This window comes from Prunus mume, linkage group LG3 (genome assembly GCF_029339155.1).
Source record: "Prunus mume cultivar Tortuosa linkage group LG3, ASM2933915v1, whole genome shotgun sequence".
Classification (NCBI taxonomy): domain Eukaryota; kingdom Viridiplantae; phylum Streptophyta; class Magnoliopsida; order Rosales; family Rosaceae; genus Prunus; species Prunus mume.
The window spans coordinates 19559189-19582824 of record NC_142700.1 but is presented as its reverse complement, the minus strand read 5'-3'; the positions used below and the strand labels follow the sequence as shown (position 1 = coordinate 19582824).

At 37.1% G+C, this 23636-nt stretch overlaps 1 protein-coding gene and 2 pseudogenes across 1 annotated transcript; all 3 read left to right on the top strand.

Annotated features, from left to right (window-relative positions):
- The first annotated feature begins 312 nt into the window (after positions 1-312).
- On the top strand, positions 313-1597 carry LOC103342759 (serine acetyltransferase 1, chloroplastic pseudogene; annotated as a pseudogene).
- A 14119-nt stretch (positions 1598-15716) lies between these two features.
- On the top strand, positions 15717-17339 carry LOC103342736 (serine acetyltransferase 1, chloroplastic). The gene has a single exon (XM_008246383.3). The coding sequence runs from the start codon at positions 15881-15883 to the stop codon at positions 17066-17068; it is 1188 nt and encodes a 395-aa protein (XP_008244605.2). The 5' UTR covers positions 15717-15880; the 3' UTR covers positions 17069-17339.
- Positions 17340-17471: 132 nt separating this feature from the next.
- Positions 17472-19926, top strand: LOC148919015 (premnaspirodiene oxygenase-like; annotated as a pseudogene).
- The last annotated feature ends 3710 nt before the right edge of the window (positions 19927-23636 follow it).

Below are 23636 nucleotides of genomic sequence, written 5' to 3'. Positions count from 1 at the left end.
GTTTGTGGATAATAAAGCTTTTTAATTCGAGAATCTCAACTCTCCGAAAGCATATGAAAGGAGAACAAAGTTTGGTATCCATTCCAATAAAATTGTGCCGTTGATTATGGCAATTTTTTTACAAGTTTTATCCTCCTAATGCGATCTTATCTGCCAAATTCGTATCCTACTTTTCTTAATGTGACTGGAACCCTGCTCCCTCTTGTTCGTCAGTAGTGAGAGGTAATATACTAATATGCCATTTGGAGTGAAGAAGACTCATGGCATTTTCACAACTTGAGATATGAGATTCATTTGTATTTGGACTCTCATACAGAGTGCATTTCACAGCCAATTCCAAGGAAACCATTTCCCTGTCAAAGATTTTCAATTCCCACTTCCACTCCTTATATATTTTCACTGGACATCTCATTTTACACAACATACCCCAACCAATGTCTACTTTGGTTGGATCATCTTTATTTGCAACTGTCAACACAGAGTATCCCAACAAAACATACAAAACATACAAAACAATGGCCACCTGTGTGGACAACTCAAGAACGTCCCAACCCACTCCAAGCCATCATCTCCCAGTCTCAGATCAACCCCGATTTGACAATCCCGTTTCCAAGTTATTGAAGTTTTACAGACCACGTTTGACAGATTTTGTTTCACAAACAGCTACTAACCCGAATCCTGAACAACTCCCTCAGCCTCGGAGAACTTTCATTGAAGATACCAAAGGAGAAGAAGCGAAGGAAGATTACATATGGATGAAAATGAGAGAGGAGTCTTATATGGATGTTGAACGGGAGCCCATCTTGTCTAGCTATTATTTTGCTTCAATTTTGGCTCATAATTCTTTAGAAAGCGCGCTGGCGAATCATCTTGCAAATAAACTGAGCAACTCTACCCTGCTTGTGCATACCCTTTACGATATATTTTCTGGTGTTCTTTGTGAAGATCAGGAAATTTTGGAAGCCATAAAAGAAGATTTGAAGGGAGTGAAAGAGAGAGACCCAGCATGCACAAGTTATGTGCACTGTTTCTTGAACTACAAAGGCTTCCTTGCATGTGAAGCTCATAGGGTGGCACATAATCTATGGTTGCGAGGCAGAGAGGCCTTGGCACTATTGATTCAGAATAGGGTGTCTGAGGTGCTTGCAGTGGATATCCATCCCGGGGCCAAGATCGGATATGGCATATTGCTCGATCATGGCACCGGGGTAGTGATAGGAGAGACGGTGGTGATAGGAAACAATGTGTCAATTCTGCATAATGTGACTTTGGGAGGAACAAGCAAGGAGTGTGGGGATAGGCACCCAAAGATTGGAGATGGGGTACTAATAGGGGCAGGGACCAATGTGTTAGGGAATGTAAGGATTGGTGAAGGTGCTAAGATTGGGGCTGGTGCTGTTGTGTTAAAAGATGTACTTCCAAGAACTACTGCAGTTGGGAACCCAGCAAGATTGGTTGGGAGGAATGACCTGTTTAGGCTTGACACGGTCCAAGTTTAACCATGTTATCTAGCACTTAAAACACTTCAGTCTCTTACCATTTACCATCTGTATTCACCTTACAATGTTTTATGTTACCAAGCAATTATTATGGCAAACGATCTGACAAGAGAACATTAAGATAAGAGTAAGGGGAGGATCTAGGCCTTTTTGGCTAGGCGGCCGCCAGACCAAGAATTTTTAGTAAAAAAAAGGTACATATGTTAGCCCCCAAAAAAAAAAGTGTTCCTATCTTTAGCTGCCAGCTAGTCGGCAATATATTCTCTTCTCCTTGTTACTCTTTTGTCTGTGTCATTAAGTCTGATGCCTATTAATGGGTCGGGCTATGAGTTTGTTGTGTTAATGGGTTGGATTGTCATTAATTTTATTTATCAAGTCGTTAATAGGCTTTTTAATGTGTTTTGTTTAAATAGTGCCCAACCGAGTTTCAAATCCTCGAGCCACCATTAGTTTCACTTTAAAGTCATTCTATCTCCGACTGCACAATTATAGACTTCACTTTAATCAACAAAGTTTTTTGGGCACGTTTAAGCCCTTACTCTTTTTCAAAATTTATGTTGTTATTATTATTTTTTTAATATTTTTCCTTTTTATTATTTCTCAGTTGCTCTCATCCCTCCTCCCATATTCTAACCTTAAAGAATTAATTCCAATTACACGAACCCACTTCTCTTTGTTCCTCGACCTCTCACTCAAAAACTCACACATTGTTTTCTTTTTTATTTCTGAATTTTATCTCTGTAAACTCTGAAAATCCAAACTGTCAAGTCTGTTTATTTATATTTCCTTTATTTTTTTGGATATGGGTACTGATTGTTTTATATCATTTTTAATTGTGATGAAGGGATTAGAAGTCTCCATTCCTTTTCAAAATCTGTCAATATTCATTAGTAGTTTATGTTTTTGGGATAGTATCCCTGTTTTGATTTTGGGTTTTGGCTCTGCCATTTGGCTTCTCTGCTCTAATGTTGGGTTTTGGCTCTCCTTTGGCAAAAAAATTTACATATAACCGGATATGTAGAAAATAGTGTTATTAAGTATTCATGAGAATTTCTCTCTCCCTCTGAGCCTCTGCATATTGATAACTTAGGGGCGGCCCTGCACATAAACATTTTCCTCCAATAAAGCAATATTGGGTCTCACCTACGTTTTGTAATAACATATCATCTCATCTCTTCCACATACCTTTTATAATAAAAGTAAATATAAAAGATAAAAGTAAAGGTAAAATATAAAAGTAAATAATATAATAATTATTGATACAATTGTGTTGCCTAGTAAACACTCAAATTTTTGAATTATTGTGAGGTAGGCCTAAAACTCTTGATGGGTTGAGGCAAATTGAAAAACGGTTTGGTATGAAAGGCTTGAAGTGTGAGAGCGAGGCCTGCGTTGAGGGACTATTGCTGCCAGGCCCATAAAAAATCTCCAAGAATTGTTGTCATCCTCATCCTACTCGTGTTTTTCATACTGCTAAGCATGTGGACATGAGTTTTTACAGAGCTAATGTCAAGGGCATGGGTCAGACAAAGGGGAAGGGCTTGCTACAAACTTAACTTTGATGGTTTTGTGATTGGGATCTCATCAAAACATTGTTGGATGGACTAAAGTTTGCTGCTAAGAGGAAGAGTTAGGAGGATCAAAATACTGGGGACACTGATATGAACAAGAGGAGGGAATGGCACTTTGAAAACTAGTATTTTTGGATTCATTTGGCAACTAGAGAGACAAGCGCATATCTCACAGAATATGCCGCTTGAAACAAAAGCATGGCAGACGATATGATATGGTAATCAGGTTCATCCAAAAGAATAGATATGGTATGTTGGGGCACCCTCTTTGCGAGAGGGTTCTTTCTCTCTTTTTTTTTTTTTTTTTTTTTTTTTTTTTTATTTTTAAGTCTTATCATTGAATTAGAAAATGTGTTTCACAATTATCATCATAACGCTATTTTTTTTTTTTTGGGGTAACATAAAGTAGAAATTGAACCATTAGGGGAGGTGTTAACTTTTTTTTGCATGTTGATAACGTTTCCCAATATATAAACACACTCAGACACAAAATTAACATGTTTGAGTTGATCATTACTTGCACGAATAATACGACATGACTTACTTACATATGGTAAACATGTCGGACTAGTGTCAAGTGTTAACCTAGATTTTGATACGTTAAACTCATTTAATTAGTATTATATATGTAAAATGACTAGGTTTCTTTGTTGTTAATATGTCTTTTATGAATCATTATCCAATTATAAGATTATTTATAGTTCTATTAGTATCTTCGTCAAGTACATTTTTCCTTTGTAATGCATAGACGATGAGTTTGGCTAAGCAAAGAAAAAGAAAAGGTAAAACTATTGACTCTCGTGAATGGCCAGTCTGCAGGCTTTACTGGTGCTTTTTCTGAGCAGAAACTTAACTGAGGAGAAAATTTTAGTTATAATAGGAATAACACTAGTTTATTATTTTCGACTAATAATGTTATATAACGTATATCATAAGATTGATCGAAAATCAAAATAATGTTATTTCTATTGAACAAAAGTCTTTCTCCTGATTGAGGCGTCGTACTGTTTTATTCTCTTTTTTCCAAAAAGACGTCGATTGTTGGGTCCCACCATTTTGATGAAATAGTTTGACGTCTTGAGTGGTTCAACATCAGCTAAGTGCTGACCCACATTTCCCAAGGACCAAGTGTGGCTCACGAGTCGTGCCTCTATTTATCCCTAATCTCTATCCACTCAATATTACAGGTGTGGCTCAAAAGGCTAAATTATATTTTTGGTTTTTGTAGATAATACCAATTTATGAGACGTTTAGGCGTTCCTTCTATTTTGCATATGCTTGAAGGGAAATGTAATATAGTTGCTTATGTATTGGCTCTTTTTGTTTTGAGAGAAAGGAAAATATAAAATAAAAGAAAAAAGAGAAAAGAACCTGGCATAAGAAAATAACATGATCAACAACTCATTATGCTAAAAAAAATATTTCTATGTATAGATTTAATCATAATTTGCTATTGATCCAAAACTTCTAGTCGATAAAACTATGAATTCCTAATTTATAAGAATAAGAGGACAAGAGGAATTTTAAGACAATTAGAGAAACAAAAGGAAGAAGCTAAGGAACTGCTTTGAGTTCTACTTTCAGAATTGCTTGATTCACTTCAATGAATAACATTATGTATTTATACAAGGTTTGGTTGATAAAATTAATTAAACTAAAATAATAAATTATTTTAAGCCATAAATAATGAATGGCCTAAATTCTCACTCATTTAAAACCATTAACTTTTTATGGTTTATAACAATTCATTATAAACCATTAGTTTTTATGGTTTCAAATAATTTAATAATAAAATTATAATAAAATTGTATTATATTATATTTATTTTTGTTGGTAGATCCTCCTAGATCATGGCTCCCCCATTTAAGATGCATGAGCTCCTGGTCAAGCTAAATTATGAGATGAGGTAACTTTGTTATTGCCTTGTCTCAAATGTACCATTTTGACTTGCTAGGAAGTTGACTTTTTTTGCCGATACAGAAATACTCATACTTTCCATGTCGAGTCTCACGAACCTTCTGTTCCATGATACAATCCTCATGCAAAGGATCTTCTCGTTCAATCTTTTAAGTCATTAACTGATGGAAGGCATGTGTCTTCGTCAAGATCATCATCAAGTAGAGATGACTTAAAAAATTTAAGATTCTCGGCATTGATGACCGAGTACATATGCATATATGGTGGTAATTCAAGTTGAAAGACATTATCACCAATTTGTTTGATGATCTTGAACAATCCATAACGAATAGACTTCAGTTTCTTGCTTTCACCTATTAGCCTCTCCTTTCCAAGGTGTAACCATACTAGGTCACCTTCTTTGAAGTTACATGGCACATGATGCTTATCATGGCGAGCTTTATATCGTTGCTGAGAACGTTTCAATTGTGCCTCCATTTCAATATGAATCTTTCTGACTCGTTCGAGATATTTTTGTGCTCGAGTCACCTTTTTTGAAGTTACATGGCACATGATGCTTATCATGACGTGAGCTTTATATCGTTGTTGAGAACATTTTAGTTGTGCCTCTATTTCAGTATGAATCTTTCTGACTCGTTCGAGAAATTTTTGTGCTCGAATATGTTCTTCTTCTTATTCTTCTTTCCCACTTAATGGCTGGTCACTCACAGTGAATGTTAAATAAAAAGGACTTTGGGGTATATAACCCAAACAAACCTCAAATGGAGATTTGAGTGTGGAGCCATGAATTGCTCGGTTAAAAGCAAACTGTAAGTAAGGGAAACTTTTATCCCAAGTCTTCGGATGCTTGGAATTGTAACCCCTCAATAAGTGTATCATAGTTCGGTTTACTACCTCCGTTTGCCCGTCTGTCTGTGGGTGAAATACGGTGCTTCTTTTCAATATGCTATCCATCATTCCCCATAACTACCTCTATAAATGGCCTAAGAATCGACTGTCTCTATCAGAAATAATAAGCCAAAATGCTTCCAAACATGTTGGAAAAATAACTTAGCAGCTCATTCTCCAGTAATGGCCTTCTTCCATGGAATGAGAATCATCATCTTATTGAAATGATCTACCACCATAAACAAGTAGTTGTTTCCAGACTTGGTTTTAGGCAATCCAACTAAGAAATCCATCGAGATACTCTCCCAAGGTCGGCTAGGTACTGGTAATGGAAGGCTTCGATGTGTTACATAGAACACAACCTTGAATGTATTGTGAAACATCGAGATGCATCTTTGGCCAATAAACATAGCGACGAAGATTCAATAAAGTCTTCTCAACTCCAAAATGTCATGCTACTTTGGAAGTATGAGCCTCACGAATCAACTGCAGTCTATCGCCATCTTCTGGAATGCACAATTGTGTTCCCTTGTACATTAGTCCATCCTTCAATTGGAACTCACTAGTTTTTCCTTGTTGCAACTTGACATAGGCTGAGTTGAAATCAGCATCTGTGTCGTACCATTTGGTATATTTAGAAGGAATAATGGGTTGGATTTGCATAGCCACCAGCAATGCGGGACTCACTAGTATGGGTGGTCTAGATAACATATCTGCTAACTTATTAGTTGCCCCATTCTTGTACTTTATCACAATATTGAATTGTTGTAGGTAAGATATCCATTTCAAATGGCGAGCTTTTTGTAACTTAGACTGTGTAGTTAAAAATTAAAGAGGTTTATGATCTGAGTGAACTACGACTTATTTTCCCAACAAGTAAGCTCTCCAATGCTTCACTGCTTGATGCATTGCATACAGCTCCTTGTCATTAGTCGTATAGTTCAATATCGGTCCACTAAACATCTCAGAATAGTATGCAACTGGCTTCCCATCCTAAAATAATACGGCCCACATGGCATAGTTCAATGCATCTGCTTCCACTTCAAATGGTTTCTGCAGATTTTGTAATGCTAGTACTAGGGCCTCTATAATCTTTTATTTCAACAACTAGAAAGATTCTTCATGGTTTCTTGACCATTCAAACTTTTGATTGGCCTCTGTAAAAGAATGTAAGGGTGCTGCAATTTGTGAAAAGTGTTGAATAAACTTCCGCAAGTACTAACATGCACCTATAAAACTCCTAACTTCAGTTACTGAAGGGCGTAGGCCATTGAGAAATCACATGTACTTTCTCTAGGTCCATTTTCAGTTCTCCTGCACCAACAATGAATCCCAGGTATATAAGGTGTTGTTTCCCAAATTCACACTTCTTACTATTTAACTGCAACTGATTTGTTTGTAAAGCCTCCAAAACTTAAGCAATATGATGAAGATGGTCTCCCCATGTGACACTAAATATGAGAATGTCATCTAAGTATACAATGAAGAAGTTGTTAATGAAAGGGCAGAGCACCTCATTCATCAATCGCATGAAGGTAGCTGGAGCATTACATAACCCAACATGAAGGGGGCGCTGACAAGAAGACAACTAATGAAGGGGGTGCCTAGCATGTCAAAAGCTGGAGGAAGCCACTGTCGGGTTATTTGAAGATGAATATGAATGAGGCTTGGACTCCAGGAAATTCAGAGGGGGGCGTGGGCATTGTGGTGAGAGATTCTTTCAGGCACCTTTGTGGCTGGGTACGTAGGCCATCTATTGTGATGACGTCTTTGCCCTTCACATTAAGGCCATCGTAGCCAGGTCAAGTGCAGACATTGGCGGTGGAAGGGGGATTTACTAATATTATTTTTTAGAACGATTCTCTCTAGATAGTCTCAGCACTTTGTCATTCTTCGGCTGATATGTCCATAGTTGGACCTATTGTGGAGGATACGAAGTCGCTGTGAGTCAGATCACTGGGGATGGTTTTACCCATATATGTCATACTGCAAACGAGGTGGCTCATCGTATAGCACACTTTGCTTCACACATTGGATCAACTACTAGTTTGAAGAACTAACATATTTAATTATCAATGCTTTGTACGAGGATTCTAACAAGTAATTTTTTCATGGGTATGATCTTAGGGGGACCGGGGCCCGCTCTAACATTGGCAAGGTTCCGTTTCCTGCTTGTGGTTGAGAAGGTAGGCTACCTTGGTAGTTTGACGACCACTACGCCCTGATGTGTGGAGATGCCCACCTAATCTTTTAGGACATAGCCTTATATTTTTGTACTTGTTTTCATCCTGCATTATTAATAAAATTCTATCGCTTTCGAATACAATAAATAACAAATAATAAATAATAATATTGCATTAAATACAGTCTTTATATATATATATTATTTAGTTCATATTTCTACATGGGTATAAGTTATAACTAGTCACTCTTTGACCTCATCTAAATTTTGGGTCCGTAGTCTTTTGATTTCGATTGTGAACTCAATTTACTTGGAACTTTTTGGGCTTGCGTGCACTCAGGGTTCTAAATTCTATTAGTTAGTTTATTTCCGCATAAAAAAGAAGAAGTTATAACTGAAAAATTAAATAAAAATTTGTTATAAATCATATTTCTACATGGGTATAGTTCACATTTCATAACTCACATATACATGAACCACGTATTAAAAATTCATAAACTTAACCTAACATTCATAATCATTAAGAGCATCTCCAGCGCTCTTGGGCTAGGGAAAGGCTGCCTGACGCGCCCGAGTTGATCCAGTAGGCCGTAGCGATTTGGTGGCGGGTCCCACGAGCCGAGGAAGCCCAAGGGCAAGTCTTGCCGGCTGAAGCCCGAGTTGGTGGCGTCGCCACCGACAGCTCCAACGGCGGGTGCCACGTGGCGCGCCGGGGACTCTCGATTGAATTTTTCCAGACATCAAGCGGTCCTCGTTTTTGGCTAAAAAATTGCAAAAAATCGAAAAAAATCGAAAAAAATCTGAATTTTTTTTTAAAAAATACCCAAAAATTCTGTATTTTTTCTCTATAAATACCTAACCATTTTATTTACTTTCCACACTAAAATCTTCATACAATTTCTTCTCCATCCCATATTTTTTACTCTTTACTCACATTATTCACTTTCCACACCAATTCTTCATACAAACTTTTCTCCTTCCAATTTTTTTGTTCATCTCCACTCACATTTTTCACTTCCACACCAATTCTCCATACAAACTCTTCTCCTTCAAATATTTTTTACTCTCTTTCTACTACTTTCCATTTGTATAAAAAAACAAATGGCATCTTCTATTGAAGTCGGAGGCTCGTGGTCAACGAATGAAGATATTGCGTTGTGTCAATCTTGGGTGAACATTAGTCATGACCCTATCACGGGTAATGAGATGAAGTTTCATCACATGTGGAGCAAAATTCATGGAGAATTTTGTCAAAGATCGGGTTCTATTCGGACCGAAATGGCGTTGTCTAGTAGATGGAAACTTCTTAATAAAGAGTTAGGGAAATGGAGAAATGCCTTGACAAAAGCAAAGGCGAACATTCAAAGCGGTCAAAATTTAACCGATGAGGTAAAATATTTATAATTGCCATTTTAATCAATTCAATGTCACTTTTTTTTCATATTCTATTTGTTTTTCTTGCATAATTTCTTTTTTCTTGGTGCACCTTTAATTTGTCTATATTTTCTTGCATAATCAATTTTATTTTTGCATTTCAAAATAGTTTATATTTTCTTGCATAATAATTTTTGTTTCTTGCACTTCCAATTATTTATTTTTAATAGATGGTACAAGCACAAATGTGGTTCGGTGCCATGGGGCAAGGCAAAAAAAGTTTCGTGCATTTCCAATGTTGGGAAATTGTGAAGGATTGTTCGAGATTCAAAATTATTCCCACCGGTCCGCGGTTGTGATGAATGAGACGCCACTCCACGATTCAACATCAACCGATTCTCCATTGGACTCCCCAATGGAAACGGAGTCACCATTTGTGCCACGTCCGCCAAGACCTATTGGGAGAAAGGCGGCAAAGGCCAAGAGAGGGGCCACTTCGACCAATGATTGTGTACAATTATTGGAGCATATAACTAAGAGCGCCTCACTAAGAATGGAGAGAGACTTGAAAAGAGATGAAATGGACAAGGCACGAGAGGAAGCATTTGTTCTCCAACAACAAATGGCACAAGAAAAAGACATAGAGGATAGAGAGATTAAAATCATGGCTATGGATACGAGCCATATGTCTCCCGAAACAAAGGCTTATTGGAAGCAACGAAGAAGAGATGTCATGAGGAAAAAACTTTTCAATGACGACGGACCTAGCAATACGGATTGGTTAAATGATGAAAACCATTAGGAAGCAATTGAAACACCTTTGCCATATGTTGTATTGTTGTATTGTTGTATTATCCTTTAAGTTGTTGTATTGTTGTATTATCCTTTAAGTTGTTGTATTGTTGTATTATCCTTTAAGTTGTTGTATTGTTGTATTTTCCTTTCATTTGTTGTATTGTTCCCTTATCCTTTAATTTGTTGTATTGTTCCCTTTTTATTCAATCAAAAAAGCATTAAATTAAATGACTATTTATTAAAAACATTTGAGCATCAAAACAAATATTAATTCAAAAAAACCTTCATTGATTGCAAACAACACACAAAACAAACCATACATAAAAGCATAATAATAAAAAGCCTAATTCCAAAAAAAAAACCACACACAAAATGAAGCATAATTAAAAACAAGGCATAATTCCAAACAAAGCACTAATCTTGACTTCATCCATTGTGATTGCCTTTCATCTCCCACAAGTGCTCGATCAAGTCACGTTGACGTATCTCGTGAACATATGAAGATTGCATTTCTTGATACCGATCAATCATGGGGTTGTTGAATTGACCATCCCGAAGTATTGGTTCGGGCTCCAGTGGTAGTCCATTTGGTCCAATCGGCCTTTCATATATTCTTGTCAACGATGTGTTCATTGGATCGGGTTCAAACACCTCTTGAGCATCATAGTCATACTCATCCTCCACAATCATGTTGTGAAGGATGATGCAAGTCATCATAATACTCCGCAGCACCTCCTCATCTAGCATCCAGCAGCACCTCTAATAATTGCCCAACGAGCTTGCAAGATACCGAAACACCTCTCCACGTCTTTCCTGTAACCTTCTTGAAAGGAAGCAAAGTTTCTTTCCTTCTCGGATTGGGGATTCGGAACTGTTTTCACGAATGTCGTCCACCTAGGATAAATTCCGTCGGAAAGGTAGTACGCACCAGAGTAAACGGTATTGTTGATTTGGTACGTGACACAGGGGAATGACCTCGCGATACCTCATCGAACACTGGGGATTGACCAAGGACATTGAGGTCATTCTGAGAACCGGCAACCCCGAAGAAGGCATGCCAAACCCAACAATCGAATGAAGCTACGGCCTCCAAAATTATACTTTTTGGCCCTTCGATTCCGTACTCCCCTTGCCAAGCAAGGGCAGTTCTTCCACTGCCAGTGCATACAATCGATGCTTCCAATCATTCCTTGAAACCTCGGGCCTCGCCTTTTTGTAGAAGCCGTTGCAGGTCTCTTGGCGTTGGTTTGCGAAGGTACTCCCTCGTGTACAAATTTTCCACTGCATCACAAAATCTCACCAAGCACTCTAGGACAGTAGATTTTCCCATCCTTGCAATCTCATCCACCTGCTCTGCAGATGCCCCATAAGCAAGCATCCGCAGCAATCGCTTTTGCTCCGGGATAAGACCTACACTCCATGACATCATGCTTTTGAATGAAGTATGTGTCGTAATTACAAATATCATGCATGATTTTTTGGAACAAATGTGGTTGCATTCTATATCTTTCTCGAAACTTAGAAGCGAGGATATAACGGATTTGGGATAAAATAATCCTCCATGAGATTCTTACCAGACTCCTATGTCTGTCACATTCGGGCACGAGGACGACGGTTTTGCCTTGATTGATCCATCATACACACCGCTGCAAGCGTAGTTCCTTCTTCATCGGCTTCCCGATCTTCTTGACGTCTACGCCTTGTTTCTTCCCTTTGTTTCTTTGCCTCTCCAACACCCTCAACAAGTTTGACATTGAGAGTAGAATGTGTTTTCTACAATCTGAGAAATGAAGGAATAGATAAGAGATGGTGTGAGGGGTTTGAAAATCAGGTATAGTTTATAGACGGATTTAGAAGATTGAGATGACACGTGGCACAATTTGAGAGGATGAAAATCTTATCAAAAATCTGAGATTAAATTTTTAAAAAATATCTGAAAATGTTATCGACATTTGACACGTGGCACATTTGTAGAGGGTGAAAATCTTATCAAAAATCTGAGATTAAATTTTTTAAAAATATCTGAAAATGTTATCTGACATTTGACACGTGGCACAATTGTAGAGGGTGAAAATCTTATCTAAAATCTGAGATTAAAATTTTTTAAAAATATCTGAAAATGTTATCTAACATTTGACACATGGCACAATTTTAAAAGGAATTTTCTTTGAATAATTTTTATTAAAATCTAAAATACTGAAAATTAACTACGAAACTTTAAATGCCGTTTTGGAAGGCCAAACGACCTCAAAATGCCAAAATCCATCATACATCACAGCAAAGCAGTGAGTTTGACTCGTGGCGTCGTTCCCTTTCCGAAATGGTATTTTGCGTCCTAATCGGAGCTCGGACGACAAATCTGCAAATTCCCACTACGTCCTTTTTCTAACTCAAGCGATAAAATCTGACATTTGTTCTACATCAGACGTGGCACAATTTTAGAGGGTGAAAATCTTATCCGAAAATTTAATTACAAAAGATTATCAAAATTAATGGTTTAAACTATAAAAAAATTGAAAATAAAGTACAATGAATAGTAATTGCCTTAGACTTGCCTAGACTTTGCCCTTGTGGGTGGAACAAATCTGACACTATTCACGTGAATAATGCACTTGCTTGCGCCTGGAGATCTCTAATGAATCACACTCGCATGCATAATTATATTTCAACCAAACCAAAAAAAGAAAATAAAGATAGTAATAACACATTAGCAATTATATATTCGCCCTGTAAAACAAGCTTATGCATTATTCTTCTTGAATTATATCCTCTTTCTCTCTCTTCCTTGTGTAAGGGAGTGATTAGTGAGAGAGAGATAGAGAGAGAGAAGGATGGGTGTTCCCATAAAATAATTCAAGGAAGAGCTAATCATAGGTCTGGAGAAGGACACGTGGTGTCTTGCTAGAGGAAGTGAGTAAAAGTGATTGAAGGAGACTATGACGTGTGGGATGAAGTGGCGCTTCACAAAAGCAAGTTGGCTTAGGACTTTCAAGGCTGCGTTTGACCGTACGTGATTCGTCGGGCCTCGGTCTCCTTTACTTCCACGGAAGAAGGAATCATTCATCTATTTTGTTTAATACTTCTTCACTGTTTGTGGTTATGTAACCCATTACGTATGAAAAATTCGTTTCCTTTATTTATTTTTAGTGTACAACTCTGAAAACGACATAATTATATTCTTAATTCAGACTAAAGCTAGCTGTATTAACATCTAATTAATTCTCTTAGCCAACTAAAGAGATGATAACTGGAAAAGGAAGAAAAAGGAACGTAGAATAAATGCTCTTAATTATTATATTTACAAATGCTAACGATAGCTTACAAAATGAATAACTTTTCTTTATAACTTTAATTTTTGACGTTGTGGTACTAATTCATGTGTTTCAAAATGAGTGTTTGAGAAGTTTATACTTTTAAATATAGTAATAAGACATATACACCGCTATGTGAGCATATCAATAATATAATGTGCATGTATTATAATCAGTGACAAAATCACGTTGGGCAAGATAGTCAATTGACTTCAAAGGAGTGGAAAACGCCATGGAAGGCGAGAGGTTTGGTCCATTTCATCAAGCAAGTGGTTGACCCATTTCTTGGGTTGACACCGCTTGCGTTTTGTGGAATTGGGCAAAACGACACTGTTTTGGGCTAGGTCACGTAAATTTTTTAGCCCCAAAGCAAATCTCTTCCCATCCATTTTCGAACTTGATATTAACAACCCTCAACCACTTAAACTTTTCTTTCTTTTATTTCTTTTAATTAAGTTACATCTCAATATCACTGAAATAAGGTAGTATTTCCCTTCTAAAATTAATAATAAATTCAAAAAAGTTTCGCACAAATAATAGATGGGGATTGAGACGTTTGTTTTCCATTCATCAATATTACGATTAATGTTTGTTTCTCTTTTGGTACGGAAGCACGAAAGAATGTAAATGGGAAAAGAAAAAAACGTTAACCTTATGATTGATAAACTGAAATTCACCAAAAAAAAGAGACAAAAATATCAATGACTTTATTATAGGCTCATGAGTTGTTTAAAGGTTTTGGTTTTGTGGGATGAATAATACTACTCTTACCACATTTGTATATCACATCCCTATACCATCTTATGTGGCAGCTGAGGTGGACAGCCACGTCAATTAAAATTATTTAATATTTTCTTTTCTTTTATGATTTATTCCAGTATTTATTTTTCTAATTGTATTAATTAAAATACACTTCATTGATTTAATTGATGTGGCATATAATATGGTATAGAAATGTGGGATAAAAATATGGTAAGTGTAGCATTACTCTTGTGGGATTGAGTTGGGATCATGCTTAGTTTTATTGAAGTCGACTTTATAGTAGTTTGTGTGGCTTTTATCCGTTTTTATTTTGTCCTTTTGAGGTTGTTGGTTTTGTTGTCTTTACGAGCTTGTTTTTTTTTGGATGTGTTGGTTGAAGTTATAAAACTTATCTAATGAATTTGCAATTTTGATAAAGAAAAAAGAAGTTACAGATAATAAAATGGGTAGGTCCATGATATTCGCATATGCATATGAGTCGTTTCAAGCTAAATCTGTTTACCAAAAAAAAAAAAAAAAAAGAAAGAAAAAAGAATCGTCCCTCAATGTTGTTGTTGCAGTATTTTTTTTGTTTTTGTTTTTGTTGTTTTGATATCTTTTACGGAAAATTAGACCAAATCATATGAATAGGTCTTGTTGCAATTCGCCACCTGTAAAAAATTGTGTCAATTTGTTAATTCAATTAGCATTTAGATGGTCTTTTTTTTTTTTTCTTTGGGTTCAAAACATTATATAGGATTTGTTGTACAAATGGGCTCAATAATAGTCCATTATCTATCCAAATCATGCACCAATATTGTTCCCACCTTAACCACTTAGGAGAGATAGACTTCTAGGTGTGAAGTTTTATCACAAAAGGCTTCAAAACAATTATGAGTGGATCACTTATATTTGAACTGTAGATTATTGTTGTATTCTCCGATGTGAGATTTACACATCATGACTTGTATCGAGCCACCTACACTACACCAACAATCTCCATATTGGCGAGATTCAAGCCAAGGTAACCATCTCGCCAAGGTAACCATCCTGCCGACAATACCAGTCCATTCACAACACCTATACTTTTCAAGAGTGAGCCCCTGCAACTCCACCTCTTCCGACAATGATTTTCTTGAGCCTTGTTAGGAGCCCTTGTTCCACCTAGTTAACTACCGCAAGGATTTCCTTAAGTCCTAAACCCTAAATTAATGGAAGATGAGAGTAGAATAGGAAAAAGAAAGAACAAAGAGAACAAAATTGATTTAAAAGTATTAAAAAGCAAAAGGCGTGTAAGTGGAAAAAAAATAGGAGTGGAAAAATCAAATTTTTTTTTTCTTTTCAAAATATAACTTGGACAAAACCAAAATGAAAAAGTAATGACCCGAGACATAGATGTATGTGAGATTGCGAGCGATACACCGTACACGAATGACCTAACGTGTTCCCGCAGAGATAGAGACTCTATAAATTATATAGAAAGCTGCCTTGAGACCAGGCCTTCTCCGCGGAGCCTCCACACAATCCAGTTCTATCTTTCATTTTGATTTATCTGTTTTATTATATTTCTTCCAACTTTCCCGAGAAAATCTCTGATTTTCCATGAAAAGTCTGGCCGTAGCTCGAAGCCTATATAAGGCTTCCCCTTTTCTCTCCACCCAGAAACTTCTCTCACCCAACTCCTCTGTCCACACAAATTTTCAATTACTTTCACCCATTTCCTCACTTCCCAAACAGCAAGCAATCCTGAAACCCATGGCTGCTTGTATTGACACTTCAAGAACTGGCTCACCCCAAAACAAGCCACTTTCTCGGGATCCAAACAGGTCCAAAACGGACGAAGATCCGTACCAGTTCATGAGATTCTGCCGTGTCAATTTCTCAGATCAAGTTTCTTGCCTACCCATTTGCCAGAATCGCACAAAAACCACACATACACGCAGAATCCTGGACGATCTTGAGCAAGATGAAGACAAGGACGATGGGCTATGGCTGCAAATGCAAGATGAAGCTCGGGCAGATATTAATCAAGAACCCATGTTGTCAAGTTTCATTTACGCTTCAATTTTGGCACATGCATCTCTAGAAAGTGCCTTAGCCAATCATCTGTCTGTCAAACTGAGCAATTCTAGTCTCTCTCCTGGTACTCTAGTTGATATTTTCATGGGGGTGCTCACAGAGGATCAAGAAGTCATCAAGGCCGTCAAGGATGATCTAAGGGCAGTGAAAGAGAGGGACCCAGCTTGCGTAAGCTATACTCACTGTTTCTTGAATTTCAAAGGCTTCCTTGCATGCCAATCGCATAGGATTGCACATAAATTGTGGTCACAGGGCAGGACGGTCTTGGCCTTGTTGATCCAGAACAGGGTATCTGAGGTTTTTGCGGTGGATATTCATCCCGGGGCGAAAATCGGACATGGGATTTTGCTCGATCACGCTACCGGAGTTGTTGTCGGTGAGACGGCGGTGATCGGAAACAATGTGTCAATTTTGCACAATGTGACCTTGGGAGGGACTGGAAAGGCCTCAGGGGACAGGCACCCAAAGATTGGTGATGGGGTGCTTATTGGGGCAGGGACTTGTATTTTGGGCAACATCAAAATTGGTGAAGGGGCAAAGATTGGGGCTTGTTCTGTGGTTCTAAAGGAAGTGCCTCCCAGGACTACTGCAGTTGGGAACCCAGCTAGGCTGCTTGGAGGGAAAGAAAATCCAATCAAGCATGACAAGATTCCTAGCTACACCATGGACCATACTTACAACATGTCTGAGTGGTCTGATTATGTTATTTAGAGGCCTGTTTCTTCTCGTTTTAGGTTGTTGGGCCTGTTGAATTTTCAATTAGTTGGTTTTGTGTATTTGCTTGGGGGCTTGTTTCTGTTTGTGCTTTAAGTGAGAACTCAAGTTCTCCTAATAAGCAAACAGAGTCCCTTGAAGCTGGTAAGTTATGCTGAAGCAGCTGTTGGTTTGTGTTGTTGGCCTTGTTGTGATTTTATGTACTGTTTGTATCATGTTAAGATGTTGAGACTTTTATCTGTTATGGATATGAAGGTTTGAAGTGGTATTTTTACTTGTGAATCTGTGATGGCTGGTTTTATCCTTACAAAAACATCTGTGTTTTATAGATATAACAACAACATCTGTGTTTTAATAAATCAGTGACGCACGAAAGAGGAATGTGATTTGTCAATTTCCCAGTAAAAGACTAAAATTCAGAAAGAATATGTTTGAGTAACCAAATGTTTTGGCCTTAAGTATGCAGGTGGCCAAGAGATGAGGAGGAGCTGCAAGTTCCTCCCCATCGCATTTTATTGTTTGGAGTTTTATTGCTCATTTCACACACCATTATCCAAAAAAGTAAAAAAAATGGTTATCAGCCATAGGTTTTTTTTTACCTTATGTCCATTTTCATTCACACTGCCAAAGTACAGAACTAAAACCCAAAACAGAATCTTGCATGAAGCATCTTCTATAATCCTGAACATGTATAAAACATTAGTTGCAGAGTCAACTTTGATAAATTCTCTCCTTTCTCTACATTTTCTACATGGAGTTTCAATTTCCTTCTGGATCTTCCCTACCCTCTTCGCCATCTTCCTCTTTATCTTCATGATATTGAAGAAATGCAAGAGACATAGAACCAAGAATTCCAATTTAAAGCTACCTCCAGGGCCATGGAAACTTCCTATAATTGGAAATATGCACCAACTTGTTGGTTCTCTACCCCATCACACCTTGAGAGACTTGGCTGAGATCTATGGACCCCTTATGCACTTGCAATTGGGAGAAGTTTCAGCTGTTGTGGTCTCTGCACCAGAAGCTGCCAAGGAGATTATGAGAACTCATGACAGCATCTTTTCTTACAGGCCGCTCCTCCTTGCTCCGGATATCATCTCTTATGGTGGTTATGGCATTGCTTTTGCACCTTATGAGATTACTGGAGACAGATGTGCTGCTAAACTCAAAACTGGTAGACTCATTCCAATCAATCAGGGATGAAGAGGTATCTGATTTACTCAAATTTATTTCTTCAAACATCGGATCGCCTATAAACCTTGGCAAGAAAATCTTTTCCATGACATATGGCATTTCTGCTAGAGTGGCCTTTGATAACAAATGCAAAGACCAGGTCCAAGCAGAGCTCATAACAGCTGTCAGGGAAGGTGCAGAGGCAACTGGAGGTTTCAAGGTTGCAGATGTATTCCCTTCTATAAAAATACTTCAAGTGATCAGTGGGATTGAGGCCTAAACTTAAGAAGATCATAGGAAAATTGACATGATACTTTACAACATTGTCAAAGAGCATAAAGCCAGCAAGGAGGAAGCCGAGAATACAGGCAAGGGCAAAGCAAATGATCTATTAGGTGTCCTTTTGGATCTGCAGGAGCATGGTGAGCTTGAAGTTCCTTTAACAATGAACAATATCAAAGCGGTTCTCCTGGTTAGTATGTTTATGTTATGTTTATGTATTTATCATCAAGTTTTTCATACTTCCACTAACAAAGTTTAGTTAGGCACCCAATAATGCACTTCTCTATGTATTCACTTCACTCTATGTATTCTTCACTCAATCTACTTCGTACACACATTCACCTAAGTTGCTGTTGAAAGAATGGGCATGATATCGGTTTAGAAAGAACCTAACAAGGAGGAACTGGTTTAAACTAAAATTGTTTGCAACATGCACAAGAAATGATGTTTGGTCCTACTACTGAAATACATGTGTTCTATTTCAGGACATTTTCACAGCTTGGAGTGAAACATCATCATTGACAGTGAAATCGGCAATGTCAGAAATGCTGAAAACACCAAGAGTGATGAGAAAGCACAAGCAGAGGTGAGGCAGGTCTTCTGTACAAAAGGCAATGTCGAGGAAAACGGTCTTCAGGAATTGAAATTCTTAAAGGCAGTAATCAAAGAGACTTTGAGAGTACACCCTCCTATTCCTTTGTTGCTTCCAAGAGAATGTAGTGAAAGTTGTGAGACTGATGGATATGGGATACCTGTTAAAACCAAAGTCGTTGTAAATGCATGGGCAATTGGAAGAGATTCTAAGTATTTGACTGAAGCGGAAATTTTTTGTCCAGATAGATTCCTTGATAGTTCAGTTGATTTCAGGGGAACTGATTTTGAATTTATCCCATTTGGAGCAGGAAGGAGGATATGTCCGCGCATAACATTTGCTATACCAAATATTGAGCTTCCACTTGCACAACTGCTGTACCATTTTGATTGGAAACTCTCCAATGGAATGAAGCAAGAGGGTTTGGACATGACCGAGACTTTCGGCGTCACAGTTAGAAAAAAGGAAGAACTACACTTTGACTCCTACTCCTTATCATCCGGAGCCAAATGCTTAAGACCATAAAGGAACATGGCATCGGCATAGAGGGCATGCTTCTATTTACGCCAGAAACAGAAGTAACCAGCTCCTGCAGGTTTTTACCTCCTAATGTAATAAGTTCTAGAATTTGATCATGGTTCACATGTATCCAATGTTCTGAATATGGTTTAGTAGGCCATTCAGACCCGTTCTGTTTAAAATATTGATTTAGTATGCATATTTTCTTTGCCAGCCCTCCGTGTCGTCTGCTTCGCTATATGTTTTAGTTTTAATTAAAGATATAGAAGGGAAAAGGCGAAGTCAGAAGATGCGGACTGGTTACGAATTTCTGTTTTTGACCATTGGATGATTTCAACGCTTCAGATTGGATTTTTTTTTTCCTTCTTTCTTCCTCTCCCCGATTTCAGTCTTCTCTCTCTCCTCTTTCTTTTTTTATTTCCTTTCCTTCCATCTCTCTTGCTTTTCTTCTTCTTTCTTCTTTCTCTCCCCGAGTTCACTCTTCTCTCTCTCACTCTCTTTCTTTTTTTCTTCTTCCTCTTGTCATGGGTGATTTTTTTCTTCTCCTCTCAGCTGGAAAACAGGGCGTTTCCCCTTCTCTCTCTCCTCTCTCTTTCATTTTTTCTTCTTCATTTTCTGAGAATGATTTGGCTACAATGTGCTGGGGTTGGCTTGGGGCAAAAAATTGTCTCGACGTCGGCTTCTATTGGCCTCTTCTTCTACCTTTGTTCAATTTTTATTTTTATTTTGGAAAAAAAATTGAAGAGAAAGATAAAAAAAAAAAAAGGCTTGTCCAATATAGACCCCTACATTTTCTATTTCCTAGACATCACTTTATAAATCTATGTGTAAAACCCAATTTCAAATTTAAATGACCAGTAGGATATAAGAGGTTATAATATTTCTATGTTTTACATCGTTGCTACTAAACTTCATATTTTATTTATAATTTTATTTCAAGCATTTCATTAACTGCCATAATTGTAATTAATATACTCCCTATCAATAGCATATCAATCACCCCATTTCTTTTAGTTGTCATTCCCTCTCACATCTCGCCTACTAAAATTGCAAACAAAAAAAAAATCTGTAAATTACATATCCAATAATGTACCTATGAAAAATATAATATAAATATATACATATAAAATATAGGTATATTATTTACCAAAAAAAAAAACAAAGTCAGTTATTTTGTAATTGCGTATATTTTTCATAATTAAAAATAGGTACACAATAATTTATATAAAATATAGGTACATTATTTACCAACAGGTAAATTATTTTACAATATACCTGTAAATGTGTATAGGTACATTATTTGGAGAGGAAAAATAGGTACATTATTAGAGGAAAAAATAGGTACGTTATTTGGAGAGAGAAAATAGGTTCATTTAAAAAAATTGCTTTTAATAAAACAAATAATAGGTACTTTATTCAGAGAAAAAAGGCTATATTATTTATAGAAAAAAATAGGTACATTAATTAGATAAATAATAGGTACTTTATTCGTAGTAGGTATATTATTCAAATGGTAGGTACATTGGATGACATATAATACCTAAATCCTAATTGTAAGTACATTAAAATTAATGTAGGTATATTGGATGTCGTATAATGTAGGTATATTGGAATAGATAATTATGTACACTTGAATAGATAATTATGTACACTTTTCATACTGGGTAAATTATATTTTTCATAAAACAAACAAGTAATAGGTACATTATTTTTTCAACATAATCAGTATGTACAGTTTTATTCATAAACAATTATAAAGTGGATTATTAGTCATTTATAATTCATAAAAAGAAAATAACATAAACATTTTATTAAACAAACCGATTACCCAAATTTGAATTTATTGTTAAATTTTTTTAAAAATGTTTCAAAATTAATTTTTACATCCATTACAACCATTTGAAGATCTTTCCAAATTCAACATCTGTTATTATATACAATCCAATTAAAAACTATTTCCATATTGATTCATACATTAATATACAAAATGCAATAATGGCTTAGTTGGGGCTATTTTTGGAATCGAAAAAGTACAATAAATCATATTTTATGCTTAATTAGGTAACTTGCTGAGTTAGATCATAGTAATGGGTTTTTACTTATACAAATTGGGTATTATTTATATGAACAAAAAGTGAAGGGTTTTAGGTACGGCAAATTGAATTTGAAGGGTGTAAGCCAAATTTACTATAAAAAAAACCCACAGACGCAGACCCATTCACTCCCCATCCCCTCTGTTATTTCTCTGTCGTGGCCTGAAGAAAAAAGATAACAAAAAAACTCCACTGTAATAATGTATTTGCCCTATTTTGTAATAGTTGACCACTGCTAGGAAAGAAGAAACAGGAGAGAGAGAGAGAGAGAGAGATAGGGAAGCGCAAGAAAAAAAAAAAAGCGGAGAGAGAAGAGATAAGGAATAAAGAGAAAGGGCAGATTCTTGAAGCTGAAGTCTGGGCTTTTTTTATTGGGCTTCAGCTGGCTATTGACAAGGGAATTAGCGAGCTCATTGTTGAAATGGATGCTGCCACAGTTGTCCAGGTTGTGCAGAAACAAGAGGAAGAAAAGCAAGAGAGAAAGAAGAAGAAAAAAGAGAGAGAGAGAAGGAAAGGAAATAAAAAAAGAAAGAGGAGAGAGAGAAGACTGAAATCGGGAGAGGAAGAAAGAAGGAAAAAAAAATCCAATCAAGCGTTTAAATCATCCAACGGTCAAAAGCAAATCAGTAACCAGTCCGCATCTTCGACTTCGCAATGGAGAAGTTCCCTATACATATGTATGTACTGTGCTGAATATCTCTTTTTTGGTTTTATTAGTAAAGGGCTGAGGTTACTCAGGCACATATATTTTTGGGACATAGTGTGGTTTCTATGTTTGGTTTTTTTAGCAGAAAATTATTCTCCATGTATACGAGATATCCTTTCTGGATGAGCTAACCGATGCTTAAAATATTGCTCTTCATTCTTTGTATATAGTAAACATCACAGGCGTATTCTTTTACCATCATTCTGAATGATCTTTGTTAAATGGATCATACCACCACTGTGAGCCGAGCCTAGTGGCCATTTCATGGCTGGGTTGCCCTTATACTAACCCGATCATATATGATGGCCTGGGTATATAAAAGGCCTCCTAGCCAAGGTCTGACGGGACAAAGTGCGAATAAGTGCTCGGACATTCAAACATCGACTCGACCACCGTGGTGCCGTGTATGACCAGATGTGCATTAATGATGTACAGGCGTGTTTAGACCCCTGTCAAGTCAGTTATTCCATTTGTCTGATCATCAATTTGGCAATGGAGAGGGATAATTTAATGTGACTCCCATCCAAAACCACGTGTCGCTTTGTCATATGATCCCTGTCAGATAACATGGTGATTAGAATAGGCCATTTAATGTAATCTAGTCCCACTAGGGGGAAGGAAGATAAATATCTCCTCCTTTAAGTATCTTTGTCCCTCCTTCTCCCATTATAAATACCCCTCACCTATCTGTGGACAAAGGTAATAAATATTCTCACTTGATAAACACTACATCCTTTTCTCCATCCCTAAATAGCATCTGAGTTAGCCATCGGAGGGGGCTCAACTGGGATCAACCTTAGTTCACTCATACTTTTATAACTGCTTGAAGTGTGCAGGTCTCCTCCTGAAGGCATTATTACCGAAAGATAAGATGTAGGCCCTGACCTTGACTCAGGTCCTGGCTATATACTATACAAGAAGGATACGCGGTTTACAATCTTGATTTTTCCTTTTCCTTCAATTGTAACATTTGACATTCTTCTTTCCTCTAATATATGTGTTTCTCCTTTCCTAGATGCACCACGATTATAAAAAAACCTCTTCCTAGGCCTCGACCATGTCCACGACCACCTTTTGGTTTGGCAAATTCAGCTTTGACTCAAAAGCTTGCTTTAACGATGTGGGACATGCATTTTGAATGCGTTGTTCATAAAATCGGAGGGATCAGAGCAGCTCCTTTGCACTTACATTGTCCAGTCC

Bases quoted from the DNA above. Each gene is read 5' to 3' on its own strand.
- LOC103342736 (XM_008246383.3), top strand. From the start codon at position 15,881: ATGAAAAGTCTGGCCGTAGCTCGAAGCCTATATAAGGCTTCCCCTTTT.